The sequence below is a fragment of the Amblyraja radiata genome, chromosome 1 (genome assembly GCF_010909765.2).
Source record: "Amblyraja radiata isolate CabotCenter1 chromosome 1, sAmbRad1.1.pri, whole genome shotgun sequence".
In the NCBI taxonomy this organism is placed as follows: Eukaryota; Metazoa; Chordata; class Chondrichthyes; order Rajiformes; family Rajidae; genus Amblyraja; species Amblyraja radiata.
Genome location: NC_045956.1, coordinates 74,661,285 through 74,680,957, shown reverse-complemented (window position 1 = coordinate 74,680,957; position 19,673 = coordinate 74,661,285). Strand labels below are relative to the sequence as shown.

Genomic DNA, 19,673 nt, shown 5'->3' with positions numbered 1-19,673 from the left:
AGGGGGGTGAGAAGAGGGGAGTGGGGGGAGAGGAGGAGGAGGAAACGGGACAGATTTGGGAGGGAAAGGAGAGCGGGGTAGGAGGTGAGAGAGGGGGATGGGGAGAGAGATGTGGGGGAGGGGGGGATGGGGAGGGAGGGGAGGAGGGAGGGAGGGGGAGAGGGGTGGGGGGAGAGAGGGGAAAGAGTGGGGAGGGAGTGGAGGGGGAAGGGGGGAGAGAAGTGGAAGAGTGGGGAGGGAGGGGTAGGGGGAGTGGTGGAAGAGGGACAGAGGGGTATGGGGAAGGGGCGGGGGAGAGGGAAGGGGGTGGGGTAGAGAGTGAAGGGGGGTGGGGGAGAGAGGGATGGGTGGGAGAGGGTGAGGAGAGGGAAACATAAGATTCTATAAGAGCCCCCCTCAATCTTGTAAATTCTAGCGAGTACAAACCGAGTCTATCCAGTCTTTCTTCATATGAAAGTCCTGACATCCCAGGAATCAGTCTGGTTAACCTTCTCTGTACTCCCTCTATGGCAAGAATGTCTTTGGGCATTGGAACTTCACCAGGGGCTGGGGCTGGTGCAAAGGCATGTAAATGGATCCATTCCGATTGGACATCTGCGAGCATTGGGCATTGTGACATCACCCGATGGAACAAATCAAAAGGCAGAAAGGCAGCCGGACGGACGCCGGACGGCAGGCGGCAGCCACACAGTTTTAAATATAGATAGGTATTCACAACAGTTTGAGTTACCTGTATTGTGCAAAAAACAATAATTTGATTATATTTTGGGTGGATGTATCTAGATTCATTTATGGGAATTAAACATTAAATTCATTCCATCTGGGATATAAATTCATGACAGTGAGATTTAAAAATCATGTTATATTGTGAATTCTTGTGTGAATGGGATTAGTTTATTATTTGGATACTTAGGCTATTTAAAAAATATATCCTTTTCTTAAGAAATGGAATCTACAGGACATTGTTAATGGGATAGTAGTGGGCAGAAAGGCATGTCATGTGTGGTTTGAAGAGCAAAAACTTGTAGTTTACAATGCCAAAATTGAAAAGTTGAGGAAAAACAAGGTGTACAGTTGCTTATTGGTTACAATCTGAGGAGTATGATGATGCTATTGATTATGATATGCCAATGTACCAGCAAGCAACTGATCTTCTCCATAAAGACTTGGTCTATCTAGAAATTGTAATTTATTTACCTATCTGTTACGGACTTACAGCATATTATACAATAATATTAAAGTTCTGATCTTGAGAATATCACATTTTTGAATTTTCAAGGCAGTCTGGGTGTTTATTACTATTTCCGTCACAATGGTCAATTTTGTAATTAGCTATAATTAGGTAATTAACTAATTACATGCTTTAATTTCAGGTCATCCAAGTAAGATGTTTTATATTTATTTCAGAATGCTTCAATCTATAATAACTGAAAATTTCATTCCGTTCTCTTAATCTTTAAGAAAGTTATGCTTTTGACTGTCCTTGATCACAGCTTTTGTGTTAAGTCAATGGAAAAGCAATAGGGAACACGATGCTAATTTCCGAGTATGAAAATGGCCATAACCTTTTTAATACTGAAGCGAATTAGGTGTCAAATTAAACTTCTTTTTATGCTTTATATGATGAGATAAATTGCAGACTTGATTTTTAAAATCTCAACATTTTGTAACATTGCTACATAATTGTTGCTCATTCTTTCATGTTACCTCAAATTAAGTAAGATTGTGAATCCCAATTTTATTTTTTTGTTGTTTATCAATTAACTGCCATCAGAGTTGCATCGATTCAATAATTTAATAATATATTAAATTATTAGTCCAGCATGGTCCCCTGTGTACATGCAGGAATATAGAGAAGCTCTGATACTGTACAAAAAATAATAATATTACTGCCAGGAGATGCAGGGAAGTACAGAGGAATCAATCAAACATATTGTTTGACAATAGATGAATGATTTCTCTTTCTGTTCGTTTCAAGGAGCTTATGCAATTTTCCCAAGCATTAAACTTTAAATTGTCCTTTAAATGAACATTAAAAATGCAATGTGCAGGAGACCAGAGCTAGATTGTCCAGAAGGTGCTCCTGAAGCTTTCACACACAACTGAAACACTCCCAATCTAATTTTCCTTTCTGTACGTGCGCATAATAACGGGCAATGTCAGAAGTCGTGACTTCTAGGCATCAGCCGAGTGTAATGGTCATACATGCACCTTTTAAGATGATGCTCACAGACTACTGGAAATTGTTGGGCAGCTTGAAGAGTATATGGTGCTTATGGCAAAAAGTATTCAACAGCTCAAGATAATGCACTGGAATCTCTGACTGATCTAGTGGAAACCAGGAACATTATTGAGATGATGGTACCAGGGAATTCAATTGCAGAAATGATACCCCAAGGGTCAGTACATAAAGAGCATCATGCTCACTCACGCATTTCCCATGTCTGAATAAGCATTTATTTCTATTGGCAGCAACAGCATTGATTCATTAAACTGATTCCTGAGATGAGATGGTTAAGCAATGAGGACATTCTGGGAGAGATCAACTTTAAATAACTTGTCAGAAGAATGAGAAGTGATTTCATTGAAATATGCAAGTTCCGGGAGAAAGGATAGATGCAAATTGTCCAAAACATGTAGACGTAGTTTCATGATAAGGGTGGAACCATTTAAGACCATGTAAGAGAATATTTTTTTTATTGAGAAGGATATATCTTTTTGATGGGTCAGACATCAGTTGCTTTCAAAGCTCACATTGATAGCTGATTTTATCTGCTAAATTGCGGATGACACATAGCTGGCTGGCAGTGTGAGCTGCGAGGAGGATGCTATGAGGCTGCAGGGTGACTTGGATAGGTTGTGTGAGTGGGCAGATGCATGGCAGATGCAGTATAATGTAGATAAATGTGAGGTTATCCACTTTAGTGGCAAGAACAGGAAGACAGATTATTATCTGAATGGTGTCAGATTAGGAAAATGGGAATTGCAACGAGACCTGGGTGTGCTTGTACATCAGTCACAGAAAGTAAGCATGCAGGTACACAAGGCAGTGAAGAAAGCTAATGGCATTTTGGCCTTCATTGCGAGAGGAATTGATTTTAGGAGCCAGGAGGTCTTACTGCAGATGTACAGGGCCCTGGTGAGACCGCACCTGGAGTATTGTGTGCAATTTTGCTCTCCTAATTTGAGGAAGGACATTATTGCTATTGAGGGAGTGCAGTGTTGGTTCACCAGGTTAATTCCCGGGATGGCGGGACTGACATATGATGAAAGAATGGAGCAAATGGGCTTGTATTCACTGGAAATTAGAAAGATGAGAGGGGATCTTATAGAAACATAAAATTCTTAAAGGATTGGACAGGCTTGATGCAGGAAAAATGTTTACCGATGTTGGGGAGTCCTGAACCAGCGGTCAGTTTAAGAATAAGAGGTAGGCCATTAAGAACTGAGATGAGGAAAACCTTTTCCACCCAGACAGTTGTGAATCTGTGAATTTCTCTGCCACAGAAGGCAGTGGAGGCCAATTCACTGGATGTTTTCAAGAGAGAGTTAAGGGCCTGTCCCGCTTACACACCCGTCATAGGTCACCGAAATGTTCAACATGTTGAAATTTCAGCGGCGACCAGAAAGACGCTACGACTCTTCGGAAACCTCTCACGACCGTACAGGCTTCCCCCTGGCGACATGTCGTGGGTGACCTCTCACTACCATAGGAAACCTCTCACGACCATATGGCCATGAGAGGTTTAATAACAGTTATGTGGCCAGCCTGGCCATTTTCTATTGCATGACGAGCTCCAGGATTTTATGAGTAGCAGACAGACAATGGCAATTTATTTGAATGTCACGAGGGACATTTGATCAGAACCTGGCCATTGTCAGTCAAACGGGCAGCACGGTGATAAATGTTGGATATTATTTCATATCTGAAAACTGGAAAGAACTAGCTGCATGCTAGAAAGGAATGACTATGATTAGGCTCATCTTTTATGTTAATGCTCTTTCTTCTGTTTCTTCTTACTGATATTGCATGGTGAGCTAGAGCACAACCCTCTTTATGGTCAGAATCAGCAAGACGCAGCAGATATCTATGAAGTCAGAGTCTTCCCGGAGTGTAATGAAGATCTGTCTGAGGATCCTGGTAGTTGCCCGCAAAAGGTTGTGTACCTATTGGCCCCATGGCTTGGTTACAGTGCAGATCAGCATTTCCACTGCCATAACTGGAATGAATGTTCTAATACGACAGCATTCATTTCTCAGAACTCATCTGTCTATCCAGCACAGCATCATTCATATGGCAAGCAGAGACTGCTGCATAATTCATGGATGCTTCCTGTATATACATCATTATCCATAAAGAAATTTAGACAGCGGTCACACAGGAACTGCATTTTCAAAGATTAACAACATTTTAGTTGCCGAACAGCTTGGGTTTAAGCATATGCAAGCTATGGGAGGCCTACTGTCTGAATAAATCCTCTTGTCTTCCCAGCCTGCTGCCCTTTACCAGGAGAAAGATCAATTCTTGTCTCAATCACATTGTGAATGCAATGGTGTAATGTAGCAGTGGTGAAGCAGATACTATCCACTGCCTAGAACAAAATGGAGGCCAAATAGTTCTGGGGCACTGTGGCCTTCTTCCTAACTGCAGTTCAGGCATCGATGCGCAGCTGGGTCCCTGCCTGCAGCATGCGACAGAGATCTCAGCAACAACTTCTTTTTGAAAATCTTAACCTCCAGATGTATTGTTCATTGGATTTGTGGAGTGAGGAGCATTGTTCCTAGGGGCCTCTTGGCTCAAGCTATTTTCCCTGTTCTCCCCTTACTCCCCAACTTCTGCCATTTGGCCAGCTGCCTCAGGGCCCTCTCTTCACATCTTCCTGGTTGTGGCCCACTGGGACCGCTTTTAAAGCAACTTTCCTGCTCAAAGATTTGGTGATGAGAATAAAACATTGTGAACTGGCAGCCCCAAAGTTCAGCCCACGCAGCACAACAAGCTAATCCTCAATTCAATTCAATGTCAATTAAGTATAGGTGCCAGGTCTCTTCCTTTTGGTGTACGTCAAATGGCAAAATAGAACTAAATGTAGTGGGACAGGAATCAAAGGATTATTGCCTATGAATTGGAACAGTCTACAAATTGCAAGATTTTTTATGTTACATTTCGAAGTGTGCTAACATTATTATGAACAGTGGTCAAAATGCACACAAATAGGTACCACAGCAAAGATGTTGGACTGCATAATCAGACATCTAGCTCATAAATCCCAAAGGAAAAAGAGTTCATACTCTCACTTTGTTCTCATCTGAACCAGCTGTGTTTGAAACTTTGATGATGGTTGAATGCAAATATGGGACAGCTACAACCTTAGCGCAGCAGTAGAGTTGCTGCCTTACAGTGCCAGGGACCTGGGTTCGATTCTGATAACGAGTGCTATCTGTACGGAGTTTGTTGGTTCTCCCTGTGACCGCGTGGGTTTTCTCTGGGTATTCCAGTTTCCTCCCACACTCCAAAGACATGCACGTTTGTACGTTAAAAAGCTTCAGTAAAATTGTTAAATTGTCCCTAGTGTGCAGGATAGTGTTAGTGTATGAGGGATTCGCTGATCAGTGCAGATTTGGTGGGCCAAAGGGCCTGTTTCCGTGCTGCATCTATGAAGTCTAAACTTGTAAATAACTTATTTGGTGCAATCAAACTGTTGGGACAAGATTTTGGAGAGAGATTCACTTAAATTAGGAGCCTCAAGAATTGAGGTTCCAACCAGCATCTTCTCCTCCCACCCATCTCCTGCCAACTTAACCCCAGCCACCAAAATATCATTCTAACCCCACCATCTCCAATCCCTTCACTCTATCCTGTTGGAATTGAGGTCCAAGTGGTCAAATGAATGAATGAATGAATGAATGAATGAATGAATGAATAGGTTTATTGGCCAAGTATGTACACATACAAGGAATTTGCCTTGGTGCTCCGCTCGCAAGTAACAACACGACATACAGTAACAATAAAGAATGACATATAAAATATTAAACATTAATAATAAAACATTACAGTTTAAACATGTGAATGAAATAAAATACCAGAAAAAATTAGGCTGCAGACCTTTGGTTATTGGGTAGAGCTACTACTCATGGATAAAAGCTGTTTTTATGTCTGGCTGTGGAGGCTTTGACAGTCCAGAGTCGCCTTCAAGGGGGAAGTGCTTCAAAGACTTTGTGGCCAGGGTGAGAGGGGTCAGAGATGATCTTACCCACTCACTTCCTGGCCCTTGCAGTGTACAGTTCGGAAGGATGCAGCCAACATTCTTCTCAGCTGATATGACGATTCGCTGCAGCCTCTGGATGTCACGCTTGGTGGCTGAGCCAAACCAGACCATAATGGAGAAGGTGAGGACAGACTCTATGATAGCAGTATAGAATTGGACCATCATTGCCTGTGGCAGATTGTGTTTCCTCAGCTGCCACAGGAAGTACAAGAAGTACAAAAACATTGCGTTATTTACACTAGTTGCTGAGCAGTGATGAGCGGACAGAAATAATAAATGACCATTGTGAGATCAAAGGGAAAGTTTGGGAGACCACTTTCATTCAGAAGTTTGCGCCCACTATTATAACCCATGATAGAAGCAAAATTCATGATTTAAAAAATGTAAACAAATATTTTAAAAGAAGGGACCTAAAAGGATGTGGGAAAAGAGTAGAATGGGACTGATACTTCAAAAAGATAGCACAACAATGAGGACATTACTGGAAATAAAGGGAGAGCAACTGGTTATTTCCGTTTCATCTACAGACGCCTGCTGTTCTGGTTTCATTACAAATAAGTAACTATATTGATGTAAAATAGCATGGCATTTGATACAATTAAAGCTGCAGTGTTAATGTATAGTTGCAATCTGTGAAGCTAAGTAATTGACTTTTAATGGGGGGGGGGGGGAGAGGAAGAAGAGAGATGAGAGGGAGGGAGGGAGGTGTTTGTAGAAGTTACCTAAAATTGGAGAATTCAATGTTCATATTGTTGTGTTGTGTTGTAAGCTACCCAAGTGAAATATGATGTGTTGTTCCTCAAATTTGCATATGGCCTCACTCTGGCAATGTAGGAGACCCAGGCAGAAATTTCCCAACGCGCAGGAAATCCAGCAATTGAGGTGAGGTAGGATTAGTTTGTTAAATCAGTTAAGGGTCTGGAAGAGTCCAGAGAGGAGCCAGCATCATTTCTTCCATAAGAACCGCATCATTTCTCCCATATTAATCAGCTTCCTTGTCCACATGTAAAACGCAAACTGCTGTAAGAACTCAGCATATTCATAGATTCATGCAGCATGGAAACAGGCTCCTGCCCAACATTTAGATGGACTATGGACTGACGTATATTACAACCTACTTACCCCTACAGTTATCTGGACTACATTTCCTCCCACCCTGCTTCTTGCAAAGACTCTATCCCCAATTCCCCCATTTCCCCCGCATCTGCTCCCAATATTACGGGTTCCATACTAGGGCATTCAATATGTCCTCTTTCTGTAGGGAATAGAGGTTCCCCCCTTCTTTCATAGACGAGGCCCTCACACGGGTCTCCATTGATATCCCGCAGCTCCGCTCTTGCTCCACCTCCCCCTAGTCACAACAGGAACAGAGCCCCTAATCCTCACCTTTCACTCCATCAGCCATTGAACAACACATCAAACTGCAACATTTTCACCACCTCCAATGGGATCCCACCACTAGCCACATCTACTCATCTTCACCCCTTTTCTGCCATCCACAGAGACTATTCCCTCCGCAACTCCCTGGTTCACTCATCCCTTCCCATCCAAACCACCCCCTCCCCAGGGACTTTCCCCAGCGATTGCAGGAGATGCAACACCTGTCCTTATACCTCTTCCCACAAATTCATCCAGGGACCCCGACAGTCCTTTCAGGTAGTTTACTTGTATTTCCACCAACATCATCTACAGTATTGGCTCCTATATATCGGCAAGACCAAGCATAGACTCAGTGATCATATCACTTAGTTACAACTCAGTCCGCCTTGGCGTACGCCTTTTCTCGGTTGCCAAACATTTTTAACTCCCCTTCCCATTCCCATATTGGCCTTTCTGTGCTGGGCCTCCTCCACTGTCAGAGTGAGGCCACATGCAAATTGGAGGAAGAGCACCTCGTATTTCACTTGGGCAATGGGATGAATGTTGAATTCCCCAATTTCAAGTACCTCTTGCATTTCTTTCCCCCCTCCATCTTTGTGTCTGTGGAATTCTCTGTCTCAGAGGGCGGTGGAGGCAGGTTCTCTGGATGCTTTCAAGAGAGAGCTAGATAGGGCTCTTAAAAATAGCGGAGTCAGGAGATATGGGGAGAAGGCAGGAACGGGGTACTGATTGGGGATGATCAGCCATGATCACATTGAATGGCGGTTCTGGCTTAAAGGGCCGAATGGCCTACTCCTGCACCTATTGTCTATTGTCTATTGTCTCTCTCCCCCCCCCTCACCCACCCTAGACGTCCTACTAGTTGCACTGTTTGCATCCAGTATACCTGTCTATAGCACATTTTTCGTCAGTCAACAATGGCCCATTATGGATTCCATCCTTCCTGAGGTCTGTTGCTGGCCTTGTTTTGTTCTGGTCTTCCCTACCTATCTGTCTAAAGAAGGGTTCTGATCCGAAATATCTTCCTCTTCTCCGGGGAAGCTTCCTGACCACTGAGTAACTCTAGCATTTTGTATTTATGGTTACAGTGGTCATGGGAGATTTCAATCTGCAGGTAGACTTGGAAAATCAGGTTAGTACTGGAACCCAAGAGAGGGTTCATTCCAAAGAGGATGTAAGATTCTAGGGGGAGAATAAGGCGACTGTGGCTGACAAGGGAAGTCAAGGACAGCATAAAACTAAAAGAGAAGGCATATAACAATGCAAAGATTAGTGGGAAGCCAGAGGACTGGGGAGCCGGTTGGACTGCACCCCAGGGTTCTGAAAGAAGTGGCTTTAGAGATTGTGGAGGCATTAATGGTGATATTTCAAGAAACGCTAGTCAGGAGAGGTTTCAGATGATTGGAAATTTGCCAATATTACCCCGCTGTACAAGAAGGAAGCAAAGCAGAATAATGGTAACTGTAGGCCGGTTAGTCTGACTTCACTGGTTGGTAAGGTTTTTAGAGTCCATTATAAAGGGTGAAGTTGCAGAGTACTCAGAAGTTCATGATAAAATAGGCTGAAGTCAGCGTTATTTTGTGAAGGGGAGATCTTGCCTGATGAATTTGCTGGAATTCTTCGAAAAAGTAAATAGCAGGACAAAGGAGAGTAAGTGGATGTTGTTTACCTAGATTTTCAGAAAGTCTTTGATAAGGTACCACACCTGAGGCTGTTAAGGAAGATGAGAGCCCACGGTATCAAAGTGCAGATACTTGCATAGAGAGCAGGTTGGCTGGATGGCAGAAGGCAAAAAAGAGGCAACAAGGGGGGCTTTTTCTGGTTGGCTGCCGGTGACTAACAGTTCCACAGGGGTTGGTGCTGGGACCGGTACTCTTCATGTTGTTTATTAATGATGTGGATGAAGGGATTGAAGTTCAAGTTCAAGTGAGTTTATTGTCATGTGTCCCTGATAGGACAATGAAATTCTTGCTTTGCTACAGCACACAGAACATAGTAGGCATTTACTACAAAACAGCTCAGTGAAGGCTTTGTGGCCAGGTTTGCAGATGACACAAAAATAGGTGGAGGGGCAGGTAGTGTAGAGAAATCAGGGACTCTGCAGAAGAACTTGGACTGGTTGGGAGAGTGGGCAGAAAAGTGGCAGATGGAATATAGTGTAGCAAAGTGTGGAGTCGTGCATTTTGCTTTAGGAATAAAGGCGTAGACTATTTTCTAAACGGGGAGAGAATTCAGAAATCGGAGGTGCAAAGGGACTTCCTGAAAGGTTAATTTGCAAGTTGAATCGGTGGTAAGGAAGGCAAGTGCAATGCTAGCATTTATTTCAAGAGGACTAGAAAACAAAAATAGGGATGTAATGCCGAGGCTCATTCAGGCGCTGGTCAGGCCGCATTTGGAGTATTGTGAGCAGTTTTAGGAACCATATCTGAGTTAGTATGGAAGCTTTGGAAAAGGTCCAGAGGAGGTTTGTAAGAATGATCCCAGGAACATGTGAGTGGGTTAACATATGATGATCGTTTGATGGCACTGGGCCTGTACTCGCTGGAGTTTAGAAGGATGAGTGGGGACCTCTTTGAAACTTACCAAATAGTGAAAGGTTTGGATAGAGTGGATGTGGAGAGGATGTTTCCACTAGTGGGAGAGTTTAGGACCAGAGACCATAGCCTCAGAATGAAAAGACGTTCCTTTAAGAGGGAAGAATTTCTTCTGTGGAGGCCGTCAATGGATATTTTTAAGGCAGAGATAGATAGATTGATTAGTACGGATGTCGGGGTTATGGGGAGAAGGCAGGAGAATGGGGTTAGGAGAGACAGATAGACTTGATGGGCCAAGTGTCCTAATGCTGCTGCTATCACATGACCTTATCACCTATCTTCGGTAGAAACCAGCATATGCTGAATTTTGTGTCTATCTTCAGTTTAAACCAGCATCTGCAGTTCCTTTCTACACATTTCATATACAGTTCCTTCCTACAATAAATTATGTGGATATTCACAAAGTATTAACAATGCAGAATTATAGACAATATCAGTGGAAGGAATAGAAGAAGCAACCTAATACGTAACTTCATGTCCACATCAGCATTACAATTCTGAGCAAAATTAGATGCCTATCCTCTATGTATTATGTAAGGCTCCAGCAGTAGGAGACTCTCTGGCAAATACTTCATCTATATGACACGTTCTTGACAAATTCAACAAAATGAAAACCAGAACACCCAAAACATGCAGAACACAGATGTAAATTGGAACCAAAACGGAATTGAAAAAAAGACCACTCAACTTCCATTCAAGCCAGGAACTGTAATAGATTGGCCAAGAGTCAATTGCAATGTACTATTTATTTTCATCTTAAACTTTTATATTTCCAATCCTTTAATTATGCTAAGCATTTTGAAATGTGAGTTTGCAGCATGAGAAATAAACTTACATCAGAAAATTAACATATACATTACCAGCTCTTTTTCAGAGCTCTACCCCTGAGTTTTATTTAACATATAAAAGGAGAAAATCTGAGAAAACAATAGTTACCAATGCATTTAAATTCTTTCTCTTAAATCACAAGCAATCCTGTGGAATGTAGCTTGAGCTGGAGCCAGGGCACGAATAAGAATGGGAAATCAAGCAGCTTTTATTTGTTTTATTGCCATGATTACCTTTCTTTCTCCCCTCGTCATGAGAGGTGCTTGCACTAACAGGAAATGTTCAAGATCAACTTCCACTATTGCTCAGCAATAAGCAATGGCAAGAGTGCAAAATTATACCCAGCCATTAATCTAACCTGTCTCGCGCTAAATGAGGCAAATCCAAATTTAAGAAACTGTTACTGCTTGACTTTTGTGTCAGACAGTGAAATAATTCAATACACCACAGAATTCCCATACTTGTATTGTTTTTAAGGTACTTAATGCATGTTGGTGCACAAAATAATCCTATTGGAGGTGGGGAGGAAGAGGGCGGTGGATGACCATAAAGTAAATCAACAATGAATTCAACAGGGAATTCAGGATAAACTTTTCAACCAAGGATAGTTTCAATGTGCAACAGGGTAAAACATAGAGTGGGGAAAGCTTGCAGCTTGGAGGCAAGCTGGTTGGAGAAACAGAAGCTTTGCTTATACAGCTTCAGATGAAGAGGAATGAGAGGACTTTCAATGGAAACATGGATCAACTGGAGCCAATGATCATTTTCTTCCCTGTTCGTTCTATGTAATTCTAAATATTCCAGATCAAGCAACGCTTTAAAATTAAACAATTCTTTACCTTTATGGAACAGGTTATGTAGACATTCGGCACTCTGATTTAACAAAGCCCAGATCTCATCTTCCTCCAATGGTCCTCCTCGAACCTCCAGGGCTTCAGCCAGTGACACATGCATTTTACCTGATAAAACAAAATTAATTAAAAATTAGTGTTTGTATTAATGTACCATGCAAAATTGAACCATACAACTAAACATTAAATCCTTAAATTGTATCAAGAATTTTAATCTTAGACAATTGTGCTAATCTAAATAATTGCTAGCATGGAAGCATTAGGACAAAGGATTCCCTTCAAACCACTCAAATCGGTATCCATAAAATGTTATATCAGGAGTTCAAAGATACAGTATATTCTTTCCATAAACCAACAGATCTTCCTACAGATAATAACTGTAACTCTATTAACAATGTGAAATTTAAATTAAAACTTCCGCTTCGTATATCGTAAAACTTCAATAAACTGCCATCTGATCATTTAAAAATCCTAATGGTTCAGCTCCATTCCAACTCCCTAGAGCCCCAGTACCTAGGCTCCCTTCAATTTTAACAGGTTCAGTGGAAAATGTAACGTATAATACCATGTAACATCAAAAAAATGTGAATTAAATATATGGTTTTAATAGGAACTAGACTGTGCAGACCCGTTGGGTCTGCTCCCCGAATGCGATATTCCATCACTCACCCGTTTCCCAAAAACGCAATATTCCATCACTCACCCGTTCCAAGGCAATATTCCACCACTCACACATACCCCCCAACTGCGCAGATGCAGCTCATTTCCCTCCATCCCTCAGTCACCCTCCCTCCACAGCTCCTCTTGTCTCCCTACCCCCTCCTAATCCCTCTATCCCCCACTCCTCACCTCCACCGATCCCCCCCCACTATCCCTCCTGACCTCCTTCACTTCCCTCCTCTCCCTCTATTCCATACTCCCTACCTCCCCCACTTCCCCCCTCCTCTCCCTCTATTCCCCCTCCTGCCCACTCTCCCTCCTCACCTCCCCCACTTTCCCCCCTCTCCCTCCCTACCCCCTCCTCTCCCTCAATCCCCCCACTCTCCCTCCTCACCTCCCCCAGGATATTTTCCCTCTCATCCTCCCCTCCCCCAATCCCTCCCTCACCTCTCCCTCCCTCTCCTTTCCCCTACCCTCAGTCACTCCCTCCATAAAAAGCAGCATCTGCAGTTTCTTCTTCCACAGGTCAGTTATTGTTAGCCGTGGTTTAGATCCCGTTGACTTGATGATTGGACCAGTTTGTATTGTGCGTGTGTGAGAGTTACGCAAACTCCGCGCAAACTGCTTGGCCACCCTGTAACGTGACTCTCCCACCCTCCCTCTGCCCACTCCGGCTCAGCCGCCACTCAGCCCGTACCCGGACCGCCCCCTGCTGCCACTCGGCCCGTCCCCGCACTGCCCACCCGCCTACCTGCCTGCCTGCTCGCTGCTGCCGCCGGGCCGGGCCATGCCGCAGGAGGGGATGGAGTCGGCGTTCGTCACGGTGAGCACCGCGAGTTTCGACGAGCTGGTGGAGAAGATCTCCTCCGAGAGGGCTGTGAGGGTGAGTTACCGCGGCAGTGGAGGAGGAGATGGACGGTCGCAGCCATTCACCTGGGGGGACGGGTAGACGGGACCGCCATCGCTGCAGAGGGTAGGCGGGGGAGAGGGTGAGAGGGGAGACGGGACCAGGGCCTCCACTGACACCCCCCCTCCCCCCGCGCAGCCGCCGCCGGTGGTGGGGGAGACGGTAGGCAAGTTACTGTGAATGGTGAAAGGAGTTTGTGAGTGAGGCGGGAGAGACCAAGGTGCAGGAAGGGGCATTGCCGTCCCGGCCGTGGCGTTGACTGACAGGAGAGACCAATCTGCGCATGCATGGTTTTTAAGATTTTTAAACCATGATAACCTTTAAAATATACCATTGATCGGAACAAAGCTTGTTGCACGCAGCACAGGAGAATGGTGAGTAAGGTGGTGAAAAATCATAGTGCTATCGTGTACCGTTTTTAGCAAATAGAAAACCACGCCATCCGGAAGAGCACAAGATCAGAGTTTTAGTTAAGTAAAGATAGATGATATACAGCAGTCGGTGATAAATTCACCCGTTTGGCACCAAAATCCCAAGCATGATTATGGAACATTGAATTATGTGCAATTGGAAAATCGCATTCACTGTTACTCCAAATAAACACAGAAAAATCTGGAAACATTCATGGGTGGCTCTGCCATTATAATGGTTTTTTGTGTGACTCAGTACTGAAATAAGCAACGCACATTTTCTGTAATGGGCATGAAGGTCAGGTCAGCTACTGCAAATCATTTTCATTTTCCCCAAATTTGATAAATTTTGTTCAGTTAGTTGAATAAATAGATAGGCACATAAATATAATTGTTATATTCAAAAAGCCGACTGAAAATCCCTTCACATCTGTGGAAAGAGGAAGAGTGAACATATCAGTTCCAGGATCAATTGTTAGATCTCTGGAGAAGAGAATATAAAATGTTTTTTTTGCTGGCTGGGAAGATAGGGGAGAATGCATGGAACAAAGAATATCTCAGACACTTCATGTAGCAAGATTATTTGTATATAGAAGGAACTGTAGAGGCTGGTCTACCAAAAAAACAAAGTGCTGGAGTAACACAACGGGTCAGGCCTCATCTCTGGAGAACATGGATGGATAACTTTTCAGATTGGGACCTTTTAGGTTGATCGTGGGGAGAAAGCTGGAAGAAGGGAGGAGCAGAACAACGCTTAATGATTATTGGTGGATACAGGCGAGAGGGGTTTTTGATAGACAGATGGTTGAACAAAGGCCAGAGATGAACACAGGGCACAGAAGGAGAACTGTTGCAAGAAGCAGGACTGTAGGTACATGAAATTCTGGTTGGCCCCAAACTGGGAGGCCTGGAAATTGAATTTTAAGCCACATGGCACAAGATGGTGGCACAGTGAAGTGCTGAGGAAACACGTGTGGTTGTGGTAGCAAATCCGGGTCAGAATAAGGTCGTAGGGCAGTAGAGCATCAGAAATCACAGAGAGGGAGGGAGCAGTGAGAGAGGGCGGGAGCAGTGAGAGAAGGCCTCACAAAAGATTTGTCAGAGAAGAGAAGGACTTTTCCAAAATATGCATATCATGAGGAGATTTAGCAGTATAGTAAAATTGAGACACAAGGAACTGCAACTGCTGGTTTACAAAAAAAGACAAATTTGCTTTGCTAATAGCAAGTACTAGACTAAGTGGACCCGTTGGGTTCCAGTCACATGGGAGGCCGGGTCCCCCAATGCAATTTTCCACCACTCAACTGTTCCCCCAATGCAATGACGGGAACGTTCTCTAGCCGGAGGACGGGGATGGCTTCAGGCGGGACACGCCTGGCAGCTAGGGGAGGGGGACGGCTTCAGGCGGGGCCTGTCGGGGTGCGTGGGGGGGAGGGGGGGGTGTGTGGGTGAGGGGGGATGTGTGGGGGATGGGGGGGGTGTGGGGGATGGGAAGTCTGGGGGAGGGGGGTATGAGGGGGAGGGATTGTGGGGGCCGGGGGTGTAGGGGAGGGTGGGTGTAGGGGAGGGGGGTGTAGGGGAGGTGGGGTGTAGGGGAAGGGGTTTTGGGAGGGGGGGTGTGGGCTCACCGGTTCCAGGCGCCGGCTCCGACCGCACTTCTGGCTCCAGGACCCAGCTCCGGACTCATTCAGCTGCTCCCGTCCCCAGCACCTGTCATACTCACAGCCCCCGCCCACGAACACAGCCCGCCCCTGCCTGTGGAACACAGCCCACTCTCTGCTGCTTCAGCCTTATACTGGGCAGTTTGTGGACGTGCGGCTTGTGGACGGGCAGCTTCTGGACGTGCTCATGGACTCAGCCCCGCCTCCGGGGTATTTTTTCTCCAGCGGGTGCCGGAAGGGGGCGTTACCTTCATGGTGTCTGATAGGCGAGAAGACCAATCTGCTGATCTCATGATTTTTTAAACCTTCATAAGTTTTGTAATCTTCCACCGATCGGAACAAAACTTGGAGCAGAGGAGAATGGTGATTAAGGTGGTGAAAAAATCCTAGCGATATACGGTACCGTTTTTGCGCAAATTTAAAAACAACGCAGATTGGAAGTGGTCAAGATGAGAATTTTAGGAATAGTATAGATTTATCCTGCAAATGAGTTACTGTTTCTTCTGAAAAGACTGTCTGGGTCCCTGGGAAGTGAAAAGGTGAATGTGATGAAGCTGAATTTTAGTTAAAATATAAGAAGATATTAAATTGGCTTCTGGGCTAGCTTACAGCTTATATTTAGTCTCAAATTAGGCTTGCCTCAGGTTTCGGGTGTGTGGGATAATAAATCCTATAACATTGTCTCCCAAGTGAGGAAGTGACAGAGAAAGAAACAGCTAGTCACATCTTTGAAGTAAGATGCCATAAACCAAATGGCCAATGTTTATGAGGGACCAAATGACAGCGATGAAGCAGCGAAAGAGCTAGGGTGATCTCTGTGAAGATAAAATGGCATTATCCAAATAGCCAATGTTTATGAAGGACGAGAGAGGAACAGGGAAGTGGAAAGATAAAATGTCGTAAACCAAATGGCCAATGTTATCTTGTAACATGTAAACAAAAGGCCTTTGATGTGATGCATTCTGTGGAAACCTTTTCCTGTACCTCTGACCATGACTAATGTCTGTGAAATGTGCTAAGGGGACAAAAAAAAAACCCTATTTAATGCAATGTAATTCTGTTGTTCAGCGAAGTGGACAGAAGACGGTCAAGTGTCTGTAATGGTCACTTGACTGGAATTCTCGCTCCCTTCCATCGGCCGATGTTAAGTAAAGTTTTGAACTGGTCTACCAAACAGTTTGTGTGGTGTCTGTTTATTAAGAAGCGAACCTGGTTTAGTAGTTATAAAAGTAGCTTTTTCATTGGCGTAGTTATGCAGGCCTCGCTGGGACCACATCAACAGCTGACTGTGCAAGAGGTTGCAGAGGTTGCCGGGATTGGAAGGGAGATAACTGAGCTCTATCGGCCCCCTTGTAAGACCGACTCCCTAGAAACTCCCGGGAACATCTGTGATCCTTCATCAGACATTGAATTGGTTCCCTGCCGAGGTTCTTAGAAACAGACAAAGGTAAGACCAGTTGGGCTTTATATGGTTTTTTTTTAAGAAGGGATTGTGTATGTATTTTTAAGACAGAATTGTGCATGTATTTTTAAGAAGGGCTTGTGTATTTTTAAGAAGGACTTGAGCGGTTTCTCTTTCTATCTCTCTTTGTTTTCTCTTTTTCTCTATCTCTACTAAGGGCTCATAGGCCTCATTGAGACATCCGTGATTTGTCGGGTTGAGAATGGGGGGTTGAGGTGTGCGTCTGGCTTATTGAGACATCTGAAGAGTTGTCGGATTCAGAAATAAGTGGCGTTGTATATTAAAGAGTTAAGAAGTCTGCCAGGTTGAGAAACGGGGGTCCCGGATAGCGGGTCTGCTTCGTTGAGACACTTGGGGCTTATTTTAAGAGTTAAGGAGTCTGCCAGGTTGAGAAACGGGGGTCACGGATAGCGGGTCTGCTTCGTTGAGACACTTGAGGCTTATTTTAAGAGTTAAGGAGTCTGCCAGGTTGAGAAACGGGGGTCCCGGATAGCGGGTCTGCTTCGTTGAGACACTTGGGGCTTATTTTAAGGGATAAAACGTCTGCCAGGTTGAGAAACGGGGGTCTTGGTTAGCGAGTCGGCTTCGTTGAGACACTTGGGTTGTATATTAAAGAGTTAAAAAGTCAGCCAAATTGAGAAACTGGGGTCTCGAGTAGCGAGTCGGCCTGGTTGATATATTTGGAACGATTCGGAATTAAGAAGTCTGCTTTCTCTTTCTCTTTCTTTCTATCTATCTATGGGGAATGCTCTGGATAACAGTCCAACATATGTGTTATTTGAATCCTAAGTATAATAAGAAGTTTAGAATGTTAAGTTATAAGTTGACCAAACGGTTAGGGGATGAAGCCTGGCCAGTAGGGGGAACATGGAATGTAGAGACATTTATATGGGAAAGGAAGACAGGAAAGAAATGGAAGAAAGGAATTAAAACATGGAAAGCAGGAACAGAGGAGAAGCATGAGGAGAGTAGAGTTCGAAGTTAGATGGATACTGTATGTAAGAAGGGTATAGAGTTAAGAAACAAGGAAAGCACCAGGAAAGGATGGAACGTATTGCAACTAGAATGCCAGTGGGCAGAGGAACAAGAGGAAATAATTAAAAGACAGACAGGAGGTGAGAAACAGGTGATGGTTAGTAAAAAATAAACCCAGTACTGGTAAATCCTCTGGAGGAGACTTCATGTCTGGCACGACGACCCTATTTGGTAGTGAAGATGAGGAGTTAGATAATTTTGGGAGATGTCCACATGTCCACCTATGCCCTACCAGTAGCAATGGCATCTTTACCTGGGACAGTTCCGTCAGTAACATCCCTATACCTTGAAGTTCTGACCTTACAAAGCTGCCCAGGATTGGGAGCACAGGAATGCCTTTCTATGCGTAATTTGTTTAACGCATTGATGCTACCAGAACAGCTGGTCATTGTTAAATGTACTGCACACACTGGTGCTGGGGACCCTACAGCAAAGGACAATGAGTTGCTGATAGTGTATCCAAACAGGGCAGCCTGTACATCCAAATGCGTAGTGACAGCACGTAAACAGATGCTAGCAAATAGAACGGTCCTGCCAAACATGAAGGAGGTATGTACATTACAGAGGGACGCCTCTCATATATAATAATAACTATGGAAACAAGAGGGCTGTGCCATTGATTCAGCACACCCCGCTTGGACAAGTTGGTGTACACTACATTTTTACCCGTCTTACCCATGCTGGTAAGGAGGGAATGATAGGATAACAAAGGAAATGTGGAAGCAGGCCTCTGAATGTAAAATTTGCCAACAAAGTAATCCAAGCAAATCAATTAAGATACCCTCAGCAGTGACGCCAATGCCATCACGATCGTTTGAATGCATACAGATTGATTTTATTGAAATGCCAAGGGCCCAGTGTTATAAATATTGCTTAGTGATTTTAGATTTATTTAGCAGGTGGAGTGAAGCTCTACCAACCACTAATAATACTGCTGAAACTATGGTAACATTGTTGTTAAGAGAAGTTATTCCCAGGTTTGGCCTACCTAATGTCATAAGCTCAGACAATGGTCCTCATTTTAACCACTATTAATAAGGAAATATGTGCACATTTTAATATTCGACTGCAATTTCACTGTGTACACCACCCACAGGCATCTGGGATGGTGGAAAGAGTCAATGAGGATTGCAAAACAAAATTACCCCGGAGGTAAATCCTTTTTCTGACAGGCAACTATGTTATAAAAAAAATTGGGGATGAAGGAAAATTTGATGGACGGAAAAGTCACGGGGAGTCTGACTAATCATGATCTGGATCAATGTCCAATTAGGGTTAGGTAACCAGGATTTTGGTAAACAGAAGTCTTGTCAGAAAAAGGGAAAGTAAATTACAAAGAGATGTCTTTGAAGATGAAATATTATATACTGCTGGTAAAACAATGTTTTTGTATATATACTGCTGGTAAAACAATGTTTTTGTATATGTACTGCTTGTAAAACAATGTTTTTTATGTGGAATGTGTGAAATTCGAAGCAATGAGCAAAGTTGTGTGTCGCTTTAAGAAGTTTGTCCTTTAAAATGCAAATGGGACAGACAGTTTATGGTGTGCTCCGTTAAGAAACAGGCATGAATGGGGGGCGGAGCTATACTCGAATGATAAAATGTGTTGGTTGATT

The 19,673-nt window shown here is 43.9% G+C and overlaps 1 protein-coding gene across 5 annotated transcripts in view; it reads right to left on the bottom strand.

The window, feature by feature from the left end:
* ptpn13 (protein tyrosine phosphatase non-receptor type 13) overlaps nt 1-19,673 on the bottom strand; it is a 288,106-nt gene that overhangs the window by 225,647 nt on the left and 42,786 nt on the right. For all 5 annotated transcript variants that reach the window (XM_033024321.1, XM_033024313.1, XM_033024330.1 and 2 more), the window contains one exon: nt 11,908-12,027. In XM_033024321.1, the coding sequence (XP_032880212.1) occupies nt 11,908-12,022 (115 nt within the window). In that variant the 5' untranslated portion in view covers nt 12,023-12,027. The remainder of the gene's footprint in view (nt 1-11,907; nt 12,028-19,673) is intronic.